Source organism: Acomys russatus, chromosome 22, assembly GCF_903995435.1.
Source record: "Acomys russatus chromosome 22, mAcoRus1.1, whole genome shotgun sequence".
Taxonomy (NCBI): Eukaryota; Metazoa; Chordata; class Mammalia; order Rodentia; family Muridae; genus Acomys; species Acomys russatus.
The window spans coordinates 8,442,944-8,467,222 of NC_067158.1; the positions used below are offsets into that span (position 1 = coordinate 8,442,944).

The following is a 24,279-nucleotide window of genomic DNA, read 5'->3' on the forward strand; positions in this document are numbered from 1 at the left end:
TTCCTACGCCAGAGGCTGCAAAGATACAGATATACTGCATTAACGTTAAAGAGGTCAACACCACCATGAGATTATCACACATACACTTTCAAAGTCCTTACCTGTGTTTCTCCTTTTGAGCTAGAAACAAGAAGACAAAATCATAGTGAAAACAAAGAGCAAAGGCCTAAGTTCAAGCACATGTGATTGTAACCCGGATATTGGGGGGGGGGGGACGCTCGTGCATGAAAACTGCTGCAGGTGAGATGAAGAGGGTCCTGAAATATGCTGACACCACTCAGATAAAAAGGCAACATTCACTTATAGATAATAACTCTTGCAATAGATTAACATTTCCATAAATATGATTTTCTAAAGGCCTCACTGCTGTGTAGAGTTCAAAGTACCACTTTACATATGGATAAAATTAATTACGGAGCACAAATGTTCTGTCTAACAGAATACCTCCTCAAGCATTGACCAATCTGAGCCCTGCCCCCTCTTGGGCCAGCAGAATATCTATCAACCAGCCTATCCTCGTACAAATGACAACCCACAGTTATTTTGAAAGGTACTGTCTGAGAAGTATATAACCAGTGACAGTAAGTGGCCTTTAGGAAAGAGTAAGAACATAGAAACCAGCCCAAGATCTATTGCCACGTGTTACTCATCTAAGTAAGCAGCTGGTCATCTAAGCCTTAGTTTATTACTTGATGACATGATAAGACTCCCTTTGCAAAGTTGATAATATATATATGTGTGTGTGTGTGTGTGTGTGTGTGTGTGTGTGTGTGTGTACATTTAACTCTTTGAAAGTATTGCATAGCACTATAACAAGAACATTATTAGTAAAATTAAAACTAAAATCAATTCCTTCATACAATCCTTCCTCTTTTGTAAACAGAATTCAAAATTCTATCATAAAACATTGTCATTTACAGACTACAGTAAGTATGCATATACAACGGAAAGAGAAATAACTTTTGCCAGAGCCTGGTATACAGCACTAAGACGTGGAGCGTGACTGCTGTGTTTGGGCAGCGCAGTCCCCTCTATACTATTACACTCCTTCTCATCCCAGAACCTAACTTTCATACAAACCATTTACCTGATTTTAATACTAGTTATCACAGCATTTATGTGTCCCTAATGTTTAAATCCAGATTTTCATCTGCCTTCCACCCTTCTCTGGGACTATATGCTTGTCCTTCAACCTCTATATTTCTCTCAGAGAAATATCTGACATTTTTATCAAATCTGTCAAACAATCCCTAAGGCTGAAGAACATTTATATGTACATAATGTAGAAAAATAAGTCACCGTGCAGTGAACAGCTACCACCTCACAAGCGAGGGCACTGGGCAAGCGTGTCTGAGTGACTGTGGAAGGAGCACAGCCACACCTGCCTCGCAGCCTCCTCACAGCACCGAGTTCTACATGCAGTTTAGACAACAGTATCTGCGTAGGCCTCGGAACAAAATTCAGCTAACATTTTCAGATTGACTTTTTTACAGAGATAGTGTTTATAGTCATATTAAAGGGTAGAGTCTACTGCTGATGAGGTAAAGGCCCCAGATAATCGTCAATATTTCCTTAAAAAGAAAACAAGGACAAATTAAATAAAGACTAAGAAAATTTGCTTTTCTTTTAAAGAGAAAAAAAAAAACATCAGAAAATGACCATATTATTGAGGAAACTTGTGAAAGATAGCTCTTTAAATATGTACTCTAACAGCAGGAAGTCCAGAGGCATCATTCACCTGAGCAAGTGGTGGAAGAATCTCCGGGCGTATTTGCCGATTGGGTCTCTATATTCCAAAATAGTTGTATCCAGAAGTGGTTTTGTTGGAGCATAGAAGGTTCCAAGGCTTGCCTCGAGCTGTGCTGTGGAATTCAAACAGAGCAGCCATAAAACAAGAGAAACTCCCTCAACTACAACAGAATCCTCATGTTTTCAGTCAGTCAGGTTCTGAAAACTTGGATGAAATGTGAACGTGTTGCAGGAAAGATGAAATTAAAATATGACAGCTGATACAAAAACAAACCTGTGTATAGACTTTCACTTGAGACACAGCTGACAATGACTCTGAGCAACAAAAAGCTGTCAAAACTGAAGAAATCCATAATGAACCAACCTCTCACCACAAATGGGTAATTAAAACAGTGACTCATCGAAGTAACACAGTTTGAACTAGTATTTCCAGTAAAATCAATTTGCAGTGTATTCAACAGTATGTGTTCTCTTTAGAGGAAAGAAAAAATAAATCTTTGACTTTTTAAACAGGGGAATGAAATCAGCACAGTAGAAATGTTTTCATAACAAGTACCAACAAGGAGCCAGGAAGACACCCAGCAGGTGAAGCTTCATGATCTGGGTTCAATTTCCAGGTCCCATATGCAGAGGAGAGACCTGACTCTTACAAGTGTTCTCTGACCTCCACACATACAGCATGACTCTCTCTCTCTCTCTCACACACACACACACACACACACACACACACACACACACAAATAAAACAAACATGTATAATATTTAAAATTTTAAATAGTACAAATAAAAACTTGCACATTGAGTAAGACATGCCTGTGACAAAACTTGAGGGGAACAATGAAAAATCTCTCTCTTGGCCATAAACCCTGCCATAAACAAGGTTCTGTGCTTTGTCCTTTCATGAAAACAAACTCCCCAGGACAGGGGAAGATTGGAAAGGGACTTTTGATAAATGGGGGTGGGGGGCAGGAGAGAAGAGATTAGGAGACAAGGCGCATTCTGTCTCCTTCACAGTTTTACCAAGATATGCCAGTGGGTCTGTGCTTCTGCCCAGAAATACCTGGAAGCAATTACCATACGGGTATGCATGAGTATACTGCAGCTCACAGTTAGATTCCTCTGATATTTTTGCTTCCAACACTAGGTTGAATAAACAAGTCATTATTTAGCGAAACTCCTGTAGTAGTAGGCCTATTTAGATTTACAAGTATTAAACACCACGTCGGAATAATTGCTATGGGCTTGACTAAGCTTTAGTAATTTCTTTTTTATTTTTCAATCTCAAATCTAGACAGTAAAATAGATGCATTTTGGAGGTATTTTCTTTCAAAGCAGCAGTCAATTTAGATTAAGATTGAATATAGCGCTGTTATTGTGAAAACAAGCCAGATTCTCTTGCCATCGCTTGTTTTCCTGACAGCATGTTCCGTACATCTGAAATGTCCAAGCCTACATGGAATCCCGTACCTCACAGCACAGCTACAGATTCATTAGGCTGCCCAGCTTGATGTTTAAGGCAGAAATGAAGATCTCAAAGACAGACAACACGGCTAGAAATAACAGCGCACTAGGTTTCACTAATAAAAGGACAATGAATTACCATGTCAAATTTGTGAGATTCAGATAAAATAAATCTCAACAGGGAATTCTGAATGTTTTAGAAATGTGTTTTGTAGTTACTTGAGGGGAAATTCACATATCTACTTAGCATGCACATATTCAGACAACCCAGGGTATGTACAGATTTTGTTTTAATAGCCCAAAATATAAAAGTTTTTATTTCTCTATTTCCCCATATGATTCTGTGAAAGAAATCCTTCTTTAGGGGAAGAATTTCACAATGCTCATCTGTGCATTTCTTTATAATCTTTCTTACAACCTAAAAATCGAATGTCTTAAATTCACTAAGGTGCTAACAACTTCTCAGTGTCCTGAGTGAAACTCAATATTTTATCTTTTCCTATTTTTTAAACTGTAAACTGGGGACCTATTACACAGAGCACATACATCACTATAGACCTGATTTGGAGACTCCACTCTTTTGTTTTAATTGTTACTTTTAAGTACATACTCAATCTTGAAAAGTTTATCAATATTAAGAAATAATTACTTGAGGTTACACTGTAGGAAAATTATAGTAGTTCTTTATCCCCTAAAATCTTGGAGTTATACTTTTTATTTTTAAAAGTACCAACAGTGGGCCATGTACTGGGGTAGGCATTTTCTTCATGTACAAACACTGCCATTTCCATAGATGAGTTTGGACTACTTCCAAAAAATCCAGTTAATTCTTAAACACATATTCGAAGGGAATTCTGGGAGTTAGGCCAAGGTCCATAATATAAACTTCCTAGAAATTCATAAGCTTACTGGACAACTACAGAATTTTATCTGAAAACTTATTATTTATTTTGGAAATGCAATAAAAATGAAGAAAATTTATTAATAACACTAAGAAAGAAAATGTTCTCCAGGAATAGAACCACTCTAGTTTTCTTCCCTGTATTATTTGGGCTACCTTCTAGTCATAATTTCCTAACATTAATATTAATGGCAAAAAGATAGGAAGTAAGCCTATAGATCCCTGCAGTTTTGTATATTTTACATCATATAAAATAATAATGACTCATAAGTACATGCTAGAGAACTAGGAGATGGAGACGTTTGTTTTTATATCTTGTGTGCCATTTTTTCTCAGTACTCTCTACCTCAACAATAAACATGTTGGGTTTATTGGGCAAAATTACAAAAAAAAAAAAAAAAGTGAGGAAATCCAAGAAGGCAGAAGGAAGATGCACATCAGAAACAAAGGGTGAACACAAGGGAGAGCAGCCGAGGCTACAGATGATTCTGGCATACACAAAGGGAGTGCAGGGAACCACCGTCTGAACAGAGGACTTACCTGTGGGGGAAAACACTGCTGTTTAATATGAGAGAGTATTAAGACCTTGGCTTGGTGCCCTCACTCTGCTGACAAAGAGAATAAATAAAATTTCTGATCAAAGCTTGAAATCTGAGCATATTCCATACATGAGCTTGACTGAATTATGTAGCAGAGTTTCGACACAAGCACAGGCAGAAAATGTCCCCTCCATGTTGACACAAACCACATAGGAAGTACCATTTGGGAACAGTTCTTTGATATCCTTTCAGCTTCAATACAGCGTTAACACTTTTGCTCTTCAGTCTCCCATAATGTAAGGCAAAAACACCCTAAAACTGACTCGAGATGGATTTCACGTATTCCCAAAACCACTGATGCAAACTACTGAGGCCTGACCTTCTCTCTCCGGCGTGAGCCTCTGTCTAAGAAGATGGTTCACGATGGTGCTCATGCTGATGAGACACTGCTGGCCCAGGGTGTCCCAGTTCATGCTGCTCAGGATGCTGACTGCCTCGTCCACCTCACCGCAGTGAATGTACTGGAGGACCAGGTCCACCAGGCCCAGCTGCCCTCGCGTGAGGATGCCTGTCACAAAACAAGTAAAGCCAGGGGGGTCTTTACAATGCAAAGGAACTAAAATCAGAGTTCTCTTTACACAAAGGAAACATATTCTGCAGCATTAGAGCTTACCGTTGGTTCACCCTCTCAATAGAAAATAAATCCACTTCCAATCTTGACAGAGAAGGAACACTTTTTTAAAAAAGTTCAGGCAGTCATTTAGTTTTATTTAGAAATGATATTTGACATTTGAAACTGACATTTTTTTAAACATGTTAAATGGCAAAAACTGGCTTTTAAAGCATGTTTTGTTTTGTTGTTTGTTTGTTTTTCAATCTTAAGAAATGGGGCTGAGAAGATGGCCCAGCTGGTGAAATGCTTGGTGAGTGAGCATGAGGACCCAGGTTCAAGCCTGCAGAAGACACATGAGAAGTGAGGCCCAGTGGTGCATGCCTAGGACCCCAGTGCTGAGGGAATGAAGCCAGGGGAACATAGAGACCTGTCTAGCTCAAAGAGAGAGCTTCAAGTTCTGAGAGAAACCAAAAATAGGAGAATCAATTGACTTCTGGCTTCCATATGCATAGCCACATGTGATCATGCACACAGATATATAAATATACATATACACAAAAGGAAAAAATTAAACGCTAGCAGTAATTTTTTTCTTCATAACTGTTTCTATTGATTTGGGTAAGTCTATAAAAACTTACTACAAATACTCATAAAGCTAAATGAGAAAAATGTCTGTGAAATTATTTTATAAGTCATAAATTTTATAAAACATTACTATAATTCTTTTTATTACTGTCATCAGAACTTAACTGGAATATTTATAGGTTTCATGGTTTTCAAAATATATTAGTTCATGATAAAGATGCTGAAATTCTTCCTACTAACTCCAAGTTACATTAAAAAAAAAAAAGGCCCAACCTACTTGTGCTGTATCTAACAAGACTCAACTTGAGAGGGAATCTGGGGAATTGCCCTGAGAATACTGAGCAGTAAAACTTTACTATCCCTCTGAGTTGGTAGAATCAACAGCGGTAACTACCAGAGCCTTCGTGAGCCTGTGCCAAGCACTGGAAGTCCTGCACATAAATCAGGCAGCTCCTGACAGGACTCGTCAATGTGCAGCAACCCTGCAGGAACCAAAATCTCTCCACCTAACCTCCGTCAGAAGCAGCAGTTCTGAACAAAGGCTACGTGTGGCCACAGTCAAACAGCTCAAAACTACAGAGAAACTGTAATGGTGGTGGAGACAACACAGGACATACACAGAAACAAGAAATGAATGATAATAGGCTTTGCATCTGAAATTATGCAAACTAGAAAACAACAGGAAGACTTCTTAAAGGGCTTAAGATAAAAATAAAAGTAACCTAGAATTCTAAACTCTTATAATAGAGGATTCAAAATTCATGAAGAAATAGAAAAGTCTTTAAATACATCTAATAATAGAGTTCTGAATAATGCAACAAGAACGGACAGAACCAAACAGGGCAGAAAGACCTAAATAGACGATGATAGCTGAGATTTCAGTGATTTTCATGAATCAAGACACTATATAAACAGAAATTCTGGAAAAACACTATCAGTTGGAAAAGTAACATCTAAATATATTTTCTTCTCTTTCTTCCTTTCTTTGCTTTCTTCTCTCTACTTCTTTTGCCTGCCTGCCTGCGTGCCTCCCTCCCTTCCTTCCTCCATCACCCCTCCCTCCCTTCCTTTTTTTCTTTTATGACAGGTCATATGTAGTCCAGGCTGGCTTCTGACTCTATGTAGCAGAGAACGATCTTGGACTTCCACTCCTCTGGCTTCTACCTCCCCTGTGCTGGGTTACAGCTATGCACAACCACACCCAAGCCAAATACGCTGCATCCCTAGCCCAACACTCGTAAAGCATGTCACCCAACGACAGTGGAACATACAGTCTTTCAGATGACACACGGGTCATGAACCAAGCTAAAGCATATTCAGAGTAATAAAGCATCCTATCATAGGCTAGATTCTCTAATATCAAGGGAATTAGATATTAAAAAAATAGAGATATACTTAGGAAATCTCCGAATATTGAAAAGATAGTAATATGTCACCAAGTGAGACATCTCACTTTAGGTTTAGCTGTGAGGGACTGGAGCGATGGCTCGGGGGCTAAGCATATAGTTTCCTCTTACAGAGGATCTCAGGTAAGTTTCCAGTACCTGTGACACACAACTACATATAACTCAGCTCCAAGGGACCAATGCTCTCTTCTGGGCTCTATAAGTACCTACACTCACATGTCCACATGTCCACATGCACCCCACACACATATAATTAAAAATAAAACAAATATTCAAAGTTCACTAAAGGTGGCCATCAAATTTTTTAAAAATAAAAATAAACAATATGATTAAATTTTTTTAAGAAAATAAAATTTATGGCACTAGATATAAAATGATCAACGCCAAAAGTCACCAGGGAAATGAAATTAGTAAAACTATAAATGCACTATAAAGGCTAAAATTAACAAGATCATTGATGGCAAGTCTTAGTGAAGATGTGGAACACTGCTGCTCTCGCTGCTCATTGGCGCAGTTAACTGTACAGCCCCTTCCTTTTAAAGTAGCACATACCCTAACAGAAATGAAAATATGTGTCCATATAAAGATTTGAACTTAACTTGAACCCAAACCTTGATTTTATACCCAATGTCCAGCAACATGTGACATGCAGTGAAGGAAACAGACACTGTGTGGAATAGTTCATTCCAAACGAACTTGGAGATGAAAAGAGCCATTAAAGCTGAAGGGACATCCCATATAACACCTACTCTTCTTTCCTCCCCTTTCCAGAAGTAATGGGTTTCATTATTACAGTTTGTTACACACACGCGCGCGCACACACACACACACACACACACACACTCACAAAATCACTGTACTTTGCTCGTCTCTGCAACCTCACTACTCGCCCTTACCTCCAGCCTTGCTGATCTCTTTTCTCCTAAACAGGCCCCTTCTGCTGTCACGTCACATATGAGGGAAGCATGCTACACCCAATTTCCCCTTCACTGCCCCCTCTCATCCTCCCACACTTTCTTTTGACACCTTCCTTTCCATTTGTCTCCCTATTTTCCTATCTTTCCTCTTCTATTCTTTCAATATTCCATATAAGATATAGAAAACACATACTATTTGACACGTCGTTTGCAGCAAGTAACCACCATCATACGGTAAATACGTTATAATACTGATAATAACTCAATGTTACTCAGCTAGTAAAATAATTATTAAACTCAATTATTAAAAATAACATTTAAAGAAAATATTACAAAGTTCCCCTCCCCGCAACCTCCTACTTCCTGTTTTTGAGAGAGATAGACAGACAGAGACAGAGACAGAGACAGAGACAGAGAGAGCACCTGGGATTTTAAAATCTCACTGAGAGAAAGGACATCAGCTTTAATTTAGCTTGTCCCCAGCTTCAGAGCGTAAGAGCACTGTATCACTCATGTACACTCCAGCATTACCAGCACCGACGCAGAGATCTGGGCTAGCCTTGGTTCGGAAGCTGCACTGCAGTGGTGTGGCTGGGGGCTGAAGCCTGAGAAGCAGACAGTACTAATCCACTACCGGGTAGTACGAGCTGGACAATCTATGAGCAAGTCTGTTCTGCCACAGTGATCTCTCTTACATACTTTAGGAGCTAATTGGGGCAAGCAATGGAAAGCAGAGGAGTAGACAGAAGGCCTCTCTTTGATGAGGTTGAAATAAGGGAGGTCCAGACTACAGTAACAGCAGTGAGGCTCAGTGGAATATTATCGTGTTGATAACCCTTACAGAACATAATTGATTGGATCTGCTCACTAACACCAGGGGTGAAAGAGGACTCTTCAAGGACAAGCTTCCTGCTCAAGGTTCTAGCATTTACTAACATGGAGACTATGGGAAGACAGGTGGGTTTGGATGGAGTGATGACGGCTGCATGCCCATTCGGTATGTGAGCTGGTGTCCAGCAAACCATGGAAATGTGAGGATGCGGGACTGGAGCAGTTTTGGGTAGAGTCAGAGGTGGGAGAGTGGCCAAGTCCACTTTCTGCTACTGTAACTGAATGGACGGATAACACGGCAGAAGAACAAGTGGGGGCCGGAGACACGGCCAGCACACCCCTCAGTAACCACATTAACCCTCTTCTGAGGGCAGCGCCCTCGTGACCCAGTCAGCTCTTGAAGACTCTCCCTTTCTACAGTGTTACAGTGGCAACTCAACTTCACTGTGGCTCTTGGAGATGAAATTCAAACCACAGTGCAACTTTCAGCCTGAACAAAGTGAAGTAAGAATTAAAAGTATACCCATGAAGAACTCCACACGTAAGCAGAAGACAATTGTTCAGAGTCATAACAAAGAAGTTCAGCTAACACCAAACACTGAAGGGTCACCAACGAGCAAAGGAAATCCATGGATCATGTAGGATAGCGCAGACCTCTCCAGGAGTAGTTCCAAAAAGCGCTGCAGACACGAACCACAGTGCTGGTGCTGATGAGGCAGTGAGAAGCCAAGAAGCCAGGAAGTCAGTGTTCCCTGTCACATCAGTGACTGTGAGGATGGAAGAAAGTGGAGCACTTGACCAGAGGCAAAAGGAGAAGACTGTCAAGGAAGGGTTGTCTCTCATGAGGTGGCCTGGCCTGCTTATCCACTTCCGTACCAAGACTCACAGAAAGTGGGAAGGACAATAAAGCAAAGGTGTCACAGTGCCGGCAGTGGCACGGTCCGTGTCCTAGCCCTTCTCAGCACACAGATAACGAGTGCAGTGAGGGAGAAGGGGCAGATGCAATGAAGCGCTGATTACTATGGAGACTCCTTGGGTGAGACAAGAGCTGATGGGTTAGACTAACACACTTAAAACACAAAGAGGGCTGGGAAAGGCTGTGTCACACTAGCCGAGCCGGACAGTCTCAGTACAATGACCAGGGCTCTCCTCACAATTAAGCTCAGTCTATGGATGTGGAGCATTGGGATGCGTATAGTATAAGACATTCTGGATGGCGTATGGACTCTTTATAGAGCACAGCGCTTACTGGCGTCCCCATTGGGAGCATGGCATTTCTAGCTGCTGCCCAAGGAAAGCACACATCTGGAAGTCTTCTTATAACAGAGATGTCCTTTTCATACCCAACATGTTATGTGACCGCTGAAAGGAACAAGATTGGAACATCCATCCTTAAGCATTTCCTACGGCATTGTGCTAACTGACCTGCTCTACAGTGAAGCTCCAAACATGTTAACATACTGGCATCTGCTACTGCCACGTTTACATTAACAGCATTCTATTTTAGACTATGATCTATGATTTGTCTTTATGATCTGAAATTGTAAGCTACACCTTTCTTGTCATATTTTCCAAAGGCTTGCACAACAAGCATCTGAAAAAAAAAAAGAGTCTCATAAAGCTCTGTGTTGGGAGAGCTGCACACGCAAATACCTGTTTACATATGCAGTAACTTGAATTATACATGAAAATGCCACATGGGTGCCCAGAATCAGCTCTGTGTTAATTCAAGAAGTATATTAATTTTTGGATGTATTTAGTAGCAAATCATAAGAAAAATCTGTTCTTTAAAACTAGGTTTTCTTTTTTTAAAAAAAAAAATTGCTCGTTGGAATCTACTATTTCAAGTAATCTACTCCTCCCAGGAAAAAAATTTATGTAAATATTAATTTTATAATACATTAAAAATGGGACACAAAGATTTTTTAAATCCTTAGATATTCCACATTTAGCTCTTTCCAAGAGCTAAACTGAAAGACTATGCAGTTTCGCTGTCCTGTAAACTTAAACAAAACTACAATTTAAATGATAAATGTCAGTTGCAGAAGTTACCACCTTTCTATCTGAATGCTTGACTTCTATTGGATAATTCTATTCCAAGAGACCTTCTTGGGAAAAAGAGGTGACAGCCAACTCATTGCCTAATTGATTTAGGAACAGTGCCCAGGGAGACAGTCCAATTAAGTTTACAAGCTGGCAATTAGCAGGAAGCCCTCTAAATCCCTACACTGAGAGCCTGTTTACTTTAGTAAGAAGGCAAATGTGCTAGAGATAGGAAGACAAAACTGTGCTTTTTGCAGAGCTGTTGTGAGGAGGCCCACAAGGGAGGGTGGACGGGATGTTAGGTATGCACAGATACAGAGCATTCTGTTTGACAGGTAACTGAGTAATTTAAAGGAGTGAGGGGAGAAAGGAGAAAAGGAAAAGGTGGGGCAGAGAGGGAGGGAAGAAGAGAGGGAGGGAGGAGAGAGGGAGACAGAAAGAGAGAGAGAGACAGAGACAGACAGAGAGACTATGTATGTTTTAACAAACCTGGAAAACATCAAACATCCACTTTAGTGTTGTGTATGGAGACATACAACTTTTAAAATATAGGTGGGTGAAGTCTAAGTAGATTATCTCATAATAACAGATATTCCAAATATTTTGAACATTTTTAACATGAACAGAGTCAGCATGATTTCCACTATCAGGAGCACTGAGACACCATTATATGCACTCTGTCCCTCAGGGTGATCGGGTCATTTTCACTATACATACTTGTTAATGTTCAGTTTGAAGGCAAGTAGACTGGTGTGAAGTCAGAGAAAGTGATTGCTACTTGACAAACACCGTGATGTCTTTAAAAGCTAGCTTTGCACCGGTGGCAAACCTTGTAAGGTTTTCAAATGTATTTTCTTCTTTTCAACTACATAATGTGTGTGAATTTTTTTAAAAGTTTTTGTAAACCTAAGCCCCTCAAAGACTGTTAAATGATGAAAAACTACCTCCATCAGTTCTTGTTCTTTCAGTGCATACCTGGTACTTCAAAGCTACAAAAGGCAGCTTCTCACCAGAATATTTCACTTACGGTTCCCTATTGGAAACGACCTGTATTACTTCATAATGTATAAACACCAAGAAAGCCCTTTAGATATTTCTATCCAAAAAGAAAAAAACAGAAACAAAGGCCACAAAGCTACACAAAGATATTTAGTAAGTTTTAACTAAACATCTGATTTCATTTCTTTTTAAATGTTTGCTCTACACAATTCCAACCTGCACGGCAACAGACATGGATAATCTAAAATAATTTTTATAGAAAAGTGTACATTCAAAAGTTCAGATTTTAAAAAATAGTGTGTGTGTGTGTGTGTGTGTGTGTTTATGTGCACCACATGTGTGCAGGGCTTGGGGGTCCAGAAGAGGGCATCGGATATCCTGTAGCTGGAGTTACAGGCAGTTGTGAGCCACCACACAAGTGCTGGGAACTAAACCCAGGTCCTCTGAGAGAGCAGTAAACATTCTTAGCCCCTGAGCCACCTCTTCAGCTCTGAAAGTTCATACTTTTTTTAAACTGTCATTATGGACAATGAGCACAATTTCTAAAGTCTTCACTCTTTAATATTTCTCTGCTAGTTAGAAAACCACCCACAAGTATTTTCAAGGAACTTTAGGCAAGCATTGGAAGGAAGACACACGTGGGGATGACAAGAAGAAAGCCTACACTTAAAGAATAGTGTGATGCCTTATTCATGGCACCAACACAGACAAGATACCTACCAGTCTACTTGACTTACCAAGTTTAAACAACAGCACACCCAAAGGTCCTCTGTTGAACCTGAGGAAGAGGAGATCATAGATTTCTCCTCTTTCAGACTTCTGGGAAACAATGGGAGGAGCTATCCACTGCATTTGAACAAGACTGCTTGAAACATCAAAAAATTTATTGAATTGCAGAGTTTCCTTGGGTAAGCAGTCTTCAGCCAAGAGCTGGATGTTAACAGGGGATAGAGCAATGTCAAAAACTTGCAGCTCCCCTTGGTTGCTGCCAACAAGCAGAATGGCACCACTTGGGTGGCAGCTTATTAACGAAGGCAAAAGTTCAGCCTGGGCCAAGAGAGTCACTCCACGGTGAGCTTCATAGAGAATTACTGAAGAGTCTTCACAGCCCACAATCAGTCTGTCTTCAGTAGAATTCTTGCAACAGCTGATGGCCTTCGATCTCAGTGGTATTCTGGTAACTGACAGGCAATGGAGTTTGTTCCGTACACATTCATAGATACTACTGTCAGCCATGGGCTCCTTGTCTACACTGATGGAGCGCTCCACTGTGAACACCTGGTAAGGTTGTTTGGCACCAAAGTGAACATCCAGAGGATCCCATTTTGAGCGAACAGAACTCAGAACCTGTAAGAAATGAGCCAAGCACATTAAGACAGACCTTGGTCTTGCTTCAGCTGTCATGCACTCAACAGGTTTTTAATTCAGAATCCAACTGCACCTTAGATACCAGCAGCAACAGCAGTAAACAACTGTACACAGGGCACATATAGACATCAGCACAGCTGCAGGAATTGAACTGTACACAGGGCACATATAGACATCAGCACAGCTGCAGGAATTGAACTGTACACAGGGCACACATAGACATCAGCACAGCTGCAGGAATTGAACTGTATGATTTTAAATTTAGCACTTAGTTTTAAGTAAGTCTGAAAAATTACTTAAAGTTGTATATGTTTAATGATATATAAAAACTAGTAGAGTAAAATTTTATTATAACAATAAGACTACCAGACTATGTTTAGAAGTTAGAGAACTTTAAAGGATTAAGTAATAATCTCTTTTCCACCTACAGCCCTTACCAATTTTGAAATCATTAATAAATTACTTCCTGAGTAGACAAAGGGAAAAAAGCTTTAGCACCCTATAAAGTCTTATGAAATTATTTTGCTATCATAAAAACAAAAACATGTGACAGATTGCTGTATGAACAAACTCTCAATAGAAATAATGTAAGATGCTAGCTTTAAAAAGAGATAAGAAACTAAGAATTAACAAGTTATAAATTTTAAAACTTGTGAAAAACAATTTAAAAGCATCATTAGTGTAGAAAAGAAAAAACTTATTTTATGTGCTGGCAGAAACACCAACGCACAAAAAAAGAAAACAGGCTATTGGCTTGTTCATATGTAAGTGGCAGGTGGTAAAAAGTGGCAGTAAATACTTTGCCCCAAAAGTAAACCAGTAAATGATGAGAAACATGAAATGACGTTTTTGATACAAATGTGAACTCACTGAGAAGCAGACTTAGGAAGTGGGCTGCACATTTGCATTTAGATCCACAAATGTTGGTTTCAAAGTGTCCTCCAAGGTTCCTTGTCTGGGGACAGGCTACTCACTCTCCCTACACCAAGTCTGACAGGGAAGGAAGAGACCAGCAAACAGCCTGCAGGGAACAGCTAGAAGGTGGGCCTTTCCCACAGAGCCTCTGCTGGGCCTGGTATGACAGGCCTGCAGTGGGATGGAGAAGCCGGAAGCTCCAAGCACATCCCATTCGGCCTGGGACAAAGCTTAACCACCTTCTGATGGGTATTCGAAGCACTGGTGAGTTAATGGTTTCGTCTATCTTGCTGTTTGTTTGTTTACTCTAGCTTGGCATATACTTAGCAAACTCACTCATTTAAAATCAAACCTATTGTTGCAGATCACTCTCAAGACTACAGACAACACTATCAAAGATTTTAAAAAAGGAACATGTAGAATCTGATTGTATTTGACTGAGATCTGCCCCTGGGTTAGCAGTATGCCACTAACATCATTTTCTTATGTATGAAACTATGCTAAAGTTATTTATTTGTCTGTCTGTCTATCTTCTCTCATATATTACATCTAGACTGCAGTTCCCTCTCCCTCCACTCCTCCTAGTGCCACTCCCAGCCTCCCTTCCCTCCCAGATCTACTCCTCCATTTCCCTTCAGAAAAGAGCAGGCTTCCCAGGGATACCAACCTTACCTGCCTTTAAAAGATGCAATAAGACTAGGCGCCTTTCCTCACACCAAGGCTGAACAAGACAACCCAATAGGAGGAATAGGGTCCCAAGAGCAGGCAGAAGAGTCAGAGACACCCACACTCCCACAAAACCCCCAAGCTGAACAACCACAATGTAGATACATGCAGAGGCCTCGGGCAGACCCATGAAGGCTTGGTGGTTGTTGCCTCAGTGCCTGGGAGCCTCTATGAGGCCTGGTTAGTTGGCTCTGTGACCTGTGTTCTCCTAATGCCCTTGACTCTTCTGGCTCCTACAATCCTTCCTCCCCCTCTTCCTCCAGGCTCCCTCCCTCCCCCCGACCCCGAGTTTCACCTGACACCGGGGTGTGGGGCTCTGCATCTGAGGGTACTGTTATTGCAACTCGTTTAACTATTTTAACAGTTCCCTGTGAGTCAAACATTTGGCAATGTTATGGAATGCTGGGCTTTGGGGCGGGGCGCGTGGAAATGAGCACTTACATAAGTTTGTACATATGGGGCACACACACAGACGCCTGTGATGGATGCTGGGTATCCTCCTCAACAGTCTCCACTTCAGGTTTTGAGATTGTGTCTCCAATTCACCCGGAGTAGCTGGTCTCTGCTCTCCAGCACTGGGATTCCAGTGCGACTACCACACCTGGCTTTTGATGCAGACGTTAGAGATCTGATCCAGCACACCTGGCTTTTGATGCAGGTGTTGGAGAGCTGATATGAGGCCTCCTTACCTGCGTGCCAGGCACTGACCAACTGAGTTACGTCTCCAGCTCTTCATGTTGTAAGAATTTACCTAACATATCATAGCCAGGCACAGTGGTGCATGCCTGTAATCCCAGCACTAAGGCAGGCAGATCTCTGTGAGTTCAAGGCCAGCCTGGTCTACAAAGCAAGTCCAAGACAGCCAAGGCTACACAGAGAAACCCCGTCTCAAAAAACCCAAACAAACAAAAACAAAACAAAACAAACAAAAAACAACCAACCAGCCAGAATTAACCTAACGAGCCAGCACTAATCCAACCTTTAAACTGCACGGTTTTCCTTTCACTTTCTTGGTCAAATCTTTCAATGGCAACAAACTGACTAATAATTTAACTTTTTAATCCCTTGACTTGAACACAAAATACCACAATAGGTATTTTTTCCAACACCAAATTCCTTCCTTCCCTCGTTACCCTTTGTGCTCCCGTTTCCTCTGTTTAGGAAATATTTTACTACAATCTATGTATGAGACACTAGTCCTGGGGACACAGCAATTAACAATAATCCTCTCTCAGAGGCTCATCAGTCTCCACCTTGCGGAGATATTTTGTAGGCATTAGGTACCTGCAGGGGTGGGGCCTAGCAGGAGGCCTTTGCAGAGTCTGCCTGGCTCTTCTATTTCCTGCCTGCCACATGTGGACAGCTGCCTTGCACTACTGGCCCTATAAGCAGGGCTGCCCAACGATCATGCCAACCCTCTAGGGTAGGCTAAAGTCTCTAAAATGGTGAGTTCTCATAGGCTGTTCAGTCCTGTATCACAGAAATCAGAAAGGCCATACAGGAAGTTGGTTCTAGGGAAGCAGGGTTGCTGTGATGGAACTGGTCACTCCCGGAAGGAACTGGGTTTGGGAACGCTGTCATACCAGAGCAGAAGACGACAATGCCAAAGGAAACGCAGGCACGACTACTGTACTCACTTGTGAGGCTATTTCAGACAGGAGCAAGAGCTTCATCAGGAATCACACTAGAGGCTATGTCAAAAAACAATGTATCCCGTCCTGAAAACTGAATGAGGGCAAATTCAAAAGCAATGGGCTAATTTGTTGGCAGCAGAAATGTCACAACAGCACAATGTTTAGGATGCAGCATGTGTGACAGTTGAATGTTGTCAGTTTTACGGGTCTTGGAATTGCCTGACTGCTTAGTCAATACAGAGGAGCTGCCCACTGCGGGTGGGACGCAGGGCTATATAAAAAGGGAGAAGGTGAGCTGAGCACACGCACACAGGTAGTCGTTACTCTCTTCTGCTGAACATAATGCGTGACTGCCCAGGCCTTCAACTGTGAGCTCGAGTGAACACTTTCTCCCTCAGCTGCTTTGGTCAGGTGCTTGTGATAAACAAGAAGACAGGGAACTAAGTTGCGTGGGGGTGGCTATCTAGCCGAGGCCGACTGAAGAGGGAGACCCATTTTACCCTGAGTGGTGCTATTCCGTGGCCTGGAGTCCTGAACGGAGTGAAAAGGAGACGCAGCTGGGGACTCCTCTGCAGCCACTGCTCTCTGCTGCCTCAAGCTCCTGCTGCCGTGCCTTCTCCAGGGTAAAGGCCTAAGCCCTCCTGCCTTAAGTCACCTCTGTCAGATACTTTACCACAGCAGTGGGAAAGGTAATGGATACGGAGGGAGACCAAAATAATCCTAGTTTTCTAAACTCCTTCCAGCCAGGTTATGTTCTAATCCTACCTTCTTAAGTGATTTCCCATCCTCAACCAGTGCTTGTGTGACATGTAGTTTTCTGTTTTAGATACTTAGTCATATGTTCTCACTTTCACTATAAGCTTAAAAAGCAACTATCTTGTGTGTTTCACACTGCTCTATACCTGTAAAGCAGCAAAAACTGGTGCTAATGATAAGGACGCCATAATTTTTTAACCTATACATTTAAAAAGACTAAGGCAAGCAAAACATTGAAATGCTAGTTGAAGTATACCTCTAGGAAAGTGAAGGTTTTGCCATGGAACCCTTTAGGCATGCTAAATATTTTAAACTGAAAGAAACGTGAAAGACTCAGAGCTATGGGATATTGAGGAAAATATGAACTCACACCAAGAAAATCTGAACAGAAGTACCCAGTCACATAGCATCACATACAAGGTAGGTTCAGGATTTAAGGTTCAAGGCTCAGGGCTCAGGCTCAGGGATCAGGGCTCCAGGTCCCAGGCATACACACACACACACACACACACACACACACACACACACACACACACACACACTTCAAAGTATAATATTATGCTATGTATCTTTTGTTTGTTTTCATTTTTTCTGAGACAGGGTCTCTCTGTGTAGCCTTGGCTGTTTTAGACTCGCTTTATAGACCAGGCTGGCCTGGAACTCACAGAGATCCGCCTGTCTCTGCCTGAGTGCTGGGTTACAGGCAAGTGCCCCTGTGCCCAACTGCTAGATATCTTTTAAGATTTATTTTCTTTCTAACTTTTGTGCGTTGAGCTGTGGTGAGGGGGCTATGTACATGGGGGGAGCTCAAGCCACAGGTGACCGTTAGCCTCCCAGTACAGGTGCTGGGAACTGTACGGCAGCCTTCTGCAGGAGAGGGGCCAGCTTCCAACGACTGAGCTGACGCCAAACCGGGACCAATGTTGCTCTTCATACATGTCTTAATCATTTCAATGCTCCAAAACAGGTGCCGTACATTTATATTATAAGAACAATAATGGTCAGAGAGACAGGGTATTGATAAACCTAGGGTCTTGGCAAGACACTTGCCTAGTGAGCAAAGGTAACTTACAAGCTTAATTCAGTTTTCCTTCCCTGTGATCAGAAGGAAGGAATGAGACTCACGGGCGTTAATGACCTTACATGGGGGAGGAGTCCCCAGGAGGGGAAGAAGAGACGTGCAGAAGGATGGGTGTCCTGAGCTGCTCTGTCAGCCGCACCTTCTCAGGGCCATTGTCCACAGTGTGTGTGACTACAGAAATTTGGAAGAAGTTCTGGTAGATGACTTTCCTCAAGGATGCTTCATTCTCCCATCAGTTAAATTGTTCTAAAAATTAGTGTACTCCTGAAATGTTAATGGTAAATTAACTTTAAAACAAACCAAATAAAGCTGCTCCTTCAAAACAAATATTATGCAAATGTAAGCTAATACTGCCCATGAGGCACTAATGTCTTCTGGGGTGCTTTGGACACTTTGGACAGAATTACGTAAAGAATGGGTGAAGCTGTGTTTATACCTCTCAGAATGGTCTGCTATCATGAATAGCCGAAACACACGCATGTTTAAAGTATTTTATAGACTTGGGCTCAGCATTTGATCCTAGCTGAACCCAACTCTGTCCCTGCATGGTCAGCTCTGGGGAAGGAAGCAGCACCTAGGCACCAGCTCTTGTTTTGCCAAAGGGAGCCATGAGGTCCTGGGCAAGCTCTCGTCCTACGTCTCAGTTTTCTCTTCTGAAGAGGACATATTCCCTATGTTCTAGGATTGCTGCAAGAATTAAAAACACCAACTAAAATGCAAGGAACAGGAGCATCCTCAATAAACAATCGCTTTTACTGTTGGTCCTGAAAAGAAAGCCCAGAATCCTTTGGCAAGGTCTGCAGATGACACAAGGGATGAAAGGCATTGATCATTAGTAAAAATCTATTTCCTACTTATCTACATGTGAAAGAGATGTTTGACTATAGAGAGGATGTGGACTGGAAGCTGCACTAAATGGATTTCATCTGTTTATGAGACCTATCTCTGTGCTTGGTATCTGACAATGGTTCACTAAACAATCACTGAATGAATTTTAAATAAGACAAAAGTATAGAGGGATTTAAAAAAAGAAAATATTCAAAATTTGACAAGTCATATGAAAGTCTGAGAAATCTCAAAGTAATATTCTCTGCTTTAACATAAAGAAAAAAGAAGCTGAATAAGGAAGGAACAGGAAGAGACAGAGCAAATGCCCACACCAAGCAGGGGGTCTGCTGTCAGAGGCAGCCACAAAGGGGAGATTTTCCTTCCAGAAGATGAGGGATCATAGCCCAATATTTGTGCTCATGCATCTGTGCATGTGTGCATACATTAAAAGAAAATTGTATAGTTTTTTTTTTAAAAAAAAAAAAGGTAAAATGTAAAAATTCAGGCTGAGAAATAGTGGAAGAAACGATCAGGTGATGTTCTAAAATGTCTTAAAGATAATCATTTTAGCCGAGTTTAAACCAGTTAGTCTTTATGGGGAACCTTCAGTTTCATTCTTTTAAAAAAGCTAGTTTTGTCAGGAAGTGATGGCACACACCAGAATCCAGACTTTGGTAGGCAGAGGCCAAAAGGTCAGGAGTTGAAGGTTATTGCTCAGCCACACAGCAAGTTCCTGGGGAATTCTGAAGGCACTTGACTCAAAAATAAAAAAGATAAATCTGAGAAGAAGTAGATAAAATTCCCCCAGGAACAGTAAAGGGAAAGAAAGCTGTACCAGTCAATATGACTGATGGCCATTCCTGAAAGAGAGCTACAAAATCAGAACGAAAGAAAAGCAGAAAAGAAACCATAGTGAGCTAGAGGCTGGCTCAAACCTTCACATTTCATGTTCAGTTAGAGAGGGTATCTCTCATGAATCTTTTAAAAGTCACCCAATATGCAAATCAGAAAAATTATTTAAAGAGAGGCCTCTTCTGGCACGGAAACCTTCACCAGTAGGTAAACAGGTTACTTAAAAGATTATGCAGCAGCCAGAAGTTCTTAGCTTATCACTAGGATTTATTCCGAAATCTACATTCTCTCCATCACTTTGCAGAATTTTTAGGAACAGAAGATAAAAAGTACATTTTATTTTTACTTCTTTTTATGAAACATTCAACACACACATAAAAGTGGAGAGAAAAATATGTGAAAAACAGCTTTAGGAAATACTATCTTTTTGCCTCAATTTTAAAAATAAAATATCACATATAAGTTGAAGCCTGCCAGGCCCCATTTCCTTCTATCTCACCCCAAAGGCAACATTATTATGAATCTGGTATTTATCTTTATGTATATTATTTATCAATCTAGAATAGCCACATATAACATGCAGGATCATTCTGTTTTATAAGTTTGCACACATGTTATTAAATGATCTCATACTATAGTTTCATTTTGTTCAATTTATTCTTCTGAAATTTAAGAAAGCCACATAAATATAGTTCAGTCTTCTTTATAGCTTTCTACCCTCTGAATGTTCCATAAAACATGTTATTTGCCTGTTGGTAGACATTTAAGCTGGTGTGTGTGTGTGTGTGTGTGTGTGTGTGTGTGTGTGTGTGTGTTATCAGACAGAGTACATAGGGTATCCCATTTGCTTAGCAAGCATTCTACCACTGAGTTTTATTTACAATCTGTTATTTAAATTTTAGACAGGGTCTTGTTCAGTTGATCAGCACGCATTGAACTTGTGGTCCTCCTGCCTCAATCACTAGAGTACTTGGGGTTACAGGCAGCACCACTAGGCCTGTATTCATCTCTCTCATATTCTCATTTTCCTACTCATTCATTCATTCATTCATATTCTTTCATTCTCTGTCTCTGTCTCTGTCTCTGTCTCTCTCTTGCTCTCCCATGCTCTCTCTCCAGAAGGGGGAACACAAAACAATTTTTATTCTCACAGAAAGCAAACATATTTACAACAATCTTACTACATAACAAAATATAATGTAGACTGTTTTACTTAACAGTTTCTATAGCAGTGATAAAACACCATGGCCAAAAGCAACTTTGGGGTGGAAATGGTTTATTTCACCTAAAAGCTTATGAGTGTATCATTCAGGAAATTTGGCACAGAAAACCTGGAGGCCATAGCTCATTGTCCTGCTTTCTCATGGACCGCAGGACCATATGCCCATAATTAGCTGAGCCCTCCCATATCAGTCACTAAGAAAATGCCCTCCAGACTTGCTTGCAGGTTAATCTTATGAAGGGATTTAAGAGTCTCTCTTCTAAGATATGTCTAGGTTTGTGTCAAGCAGAACACAGGCTTAGGGAGAAGCATGTCCCTCGCTCATGTTGGATGTTGGTTATAATACCAACTGACAGAGGTAACCAACTGACATTATTCAGCAAAAAATACCTAAAGCACGATAAAAAACATCAACTAGCTTCAACATTCAAGTCACTTACTATACAGACAAACAAAGTAGTATTTACTTTCATGTATAGCACATTAAATACATATTAAATTCCATCAATATTTTTCCTGTGCTTTCTTATTGCTAAGCTTGAAAGACCAACAGATACTCAAGTTGTTTCCAGTTCTTTCTTACTGTTGAAAGTGATGCTATTCTAAGCCCTATTTGTATGTGGACTAGTTTTCCTTAGGGTCGCAGACTTGCCTCGGTTTTAGTTATTGTTGTGTTACTGTCAGTCTACTAACTTCTTCTATAATAAGTAGCTGCACAGAGTCAATCAAATATATCAACCAAAAAAAAAAGTAACATTTGGGCCAGCAACACAGCTCGGAGGGTAAAGGCACTTGCCAACAAGCCTGAAGACTAAGTTTAACCCACTGAAGCCACCTGGTGAAAGGAAGAACTGACTCCCACAAGTTTTCCTCTGAAACCACATACATACTGTGGAACACACATAAACACACATACTTATACATACCACAAATAAATAAAAGTAAAAATGAACTTTTAAAAGAAATAGTAGCATTGGTTTTAACTAGATGCATTCCCTATTTTTAACATTTTCCAACAAATTCTGAAATTCTTATATAGATGAACACATAAATGCTATATAAACATAAAAAAGGTTTAGAAAGATAAATGTGTCCAATAGGAAGCATGAACGTTCTTGCACCCATACTTTTTAGCATATGTAAGTTATAACTTTACATGTTTGTATTAATACAGTCTTCCAGTCTATGGAACTATTTTCATACTAGTCAATACAATATATAAAGACTTACTTTATGAAAGCAAAGGCAAACATTTAATGGAACAGAATAGAGACCCAATGACTTTTGACGAAAAGCAAAAGCAAGCCAACAAAGAAAGCAGTCTTTTCAATGCACAGTTCCCAATAGCTATGCATGCAAATGAAAAACATGAATCTAAATACAGACACAGCACAAAATTTAAGTTCTAATTAGAAGTTTATCATAAACATGAAACTACTATTCCCAATTTTGAGAGCAGCAGCAGTGGTACCCTAGTTTCTTTAAATCTCCACATACAATAGATAATTCTTTTAGACAGCAAAGCCAAATACCCATGAATAAGTAGATGAAATTTTTTAAAAGAGAGAATTATATGCAATTAATATATCATGCAATAATTTAGACTATTTTAAAACGAGAGAAGAGAAATGAGCAAAACACAGGGAAAAAATTGAATGCCCTCAATAATTAAAATACTAGTGGCAATGTTAGGATGATTCTCTTGACATAGGAGGCATGTGTCGTAGTGAGTAAGAAATTATGTGAGCTAACGTATTCCTTGCAACTTGTAAACTAAGAGTTTTCATACAGAAAATAGGAAATATGAAATAATTAAAATTATAAGAATTAAATAATATTATTTAATTAAAATTATAATTAATTAAATTATTAAAATTATATAAGAATTAAAATTAGGAACTCTGTAGCATTGAGCTGGCAGTATCAATATGGACATATTATGACTAGATGCACAAATACAAACACTGCTACTAAAGAAATCTAAACAATGACCAAACCTCAAACAAAATGCCATGTCCCTACTATCCTGACTTAGACTCAAAAATATCATTTTCCATTAAAAACCAATACTGTCTTGGAGAAATGGCTAATCCAGCCTAGGATAGGCAATGTACAAAATAGGCATGAACCACTGACACACCAGACAGCAGGGAGTCTCCCAACAATCCTGAGACCATAACAAGAGACAGCAATTTGAAGAAGCTTTTAATGGCCAAAAATAGTCGTCTGAAGGATGCAGTTATAATTTATGAACATATAAAGTAGAATTTTTAATCCATGAATGCTAGTTTAAAAATTAAAATTGAACATCTTCATTATAGATCAGTTTATTATCTTGACAAATGGTAAGAAAATAGACATTTATTCAGCTGATTACATAAGGGTGATAAAGGTGTTATTTTTCAAGAGTCCAAATAATAAATGAAATGCAATGACCTAACTAGAAGACTACCATTTTGTAACATTAATGAACCCCTGTACCTTGGAACTGAACATCAAAAGCTAACCTCAAAAAACAGAAACAACTAACAAAGGAAACGAAGTAACACCCCTGAGGATAAAATGGCAGCTACTGCAGAGAGTGTCACCAAAACTACTAATGTGCAGAGGTGTCGCACAGGAGACTATGTTAAAGAGTGCCAGCAGATACAAGCAGGATCCAGTCCATGACACCATAGTTGAAAACAATACACTTTAAGGAAAGAAAGAGACTAGTGGAAACTTGTAGACTAAGACACACACTGAATGGCTACACTGTCTTGTTCTGTGGGAATGTACACATGGCAGTAAAAACTGTGTAAGAAAATAAAGTGTTTGAGGTTGATGCCAATGGTTATCTTGTGGAATGGAGTC

The 24,279-nt window shown here is 40.2% G+C and overlaps 1 protein-coding gene across 6 annotated transcripts in view; it reads right to left on the reverse strand.

The window, feature by feature from the left end:
- Window positions 1-24,279, reverse strand: part of Wdpcp (WD repeat containing planar cell polarity effector) — a 270,649-nt gene that overhangs the window by 132,758 nt on the left and 113,612 nt on the right. For all 6 annotated transcript variants that reach the window (XM_051165347.1, XM_051165343.1, XM_051165345.1 and 3 more), the window contains 3 exons: window positions 12,782-13,391; window positions 5,030-5,218; window positions 1,739-1,862 (listed from right to left, as the gene is read on the reverse strand). In XM_051165347.1, the coding sequence (XP_051021304.1) occupies window positions 1,739-1,862; window positions 5,030-5,218; window positions 12,782-13,391 (923 nt within the window). The remainder of the gene's footprint in view (window positions 1-1,738; window positions 1,863-5,029; window positions 5,219-12,781; window positions 13,392-24,279) is intronic.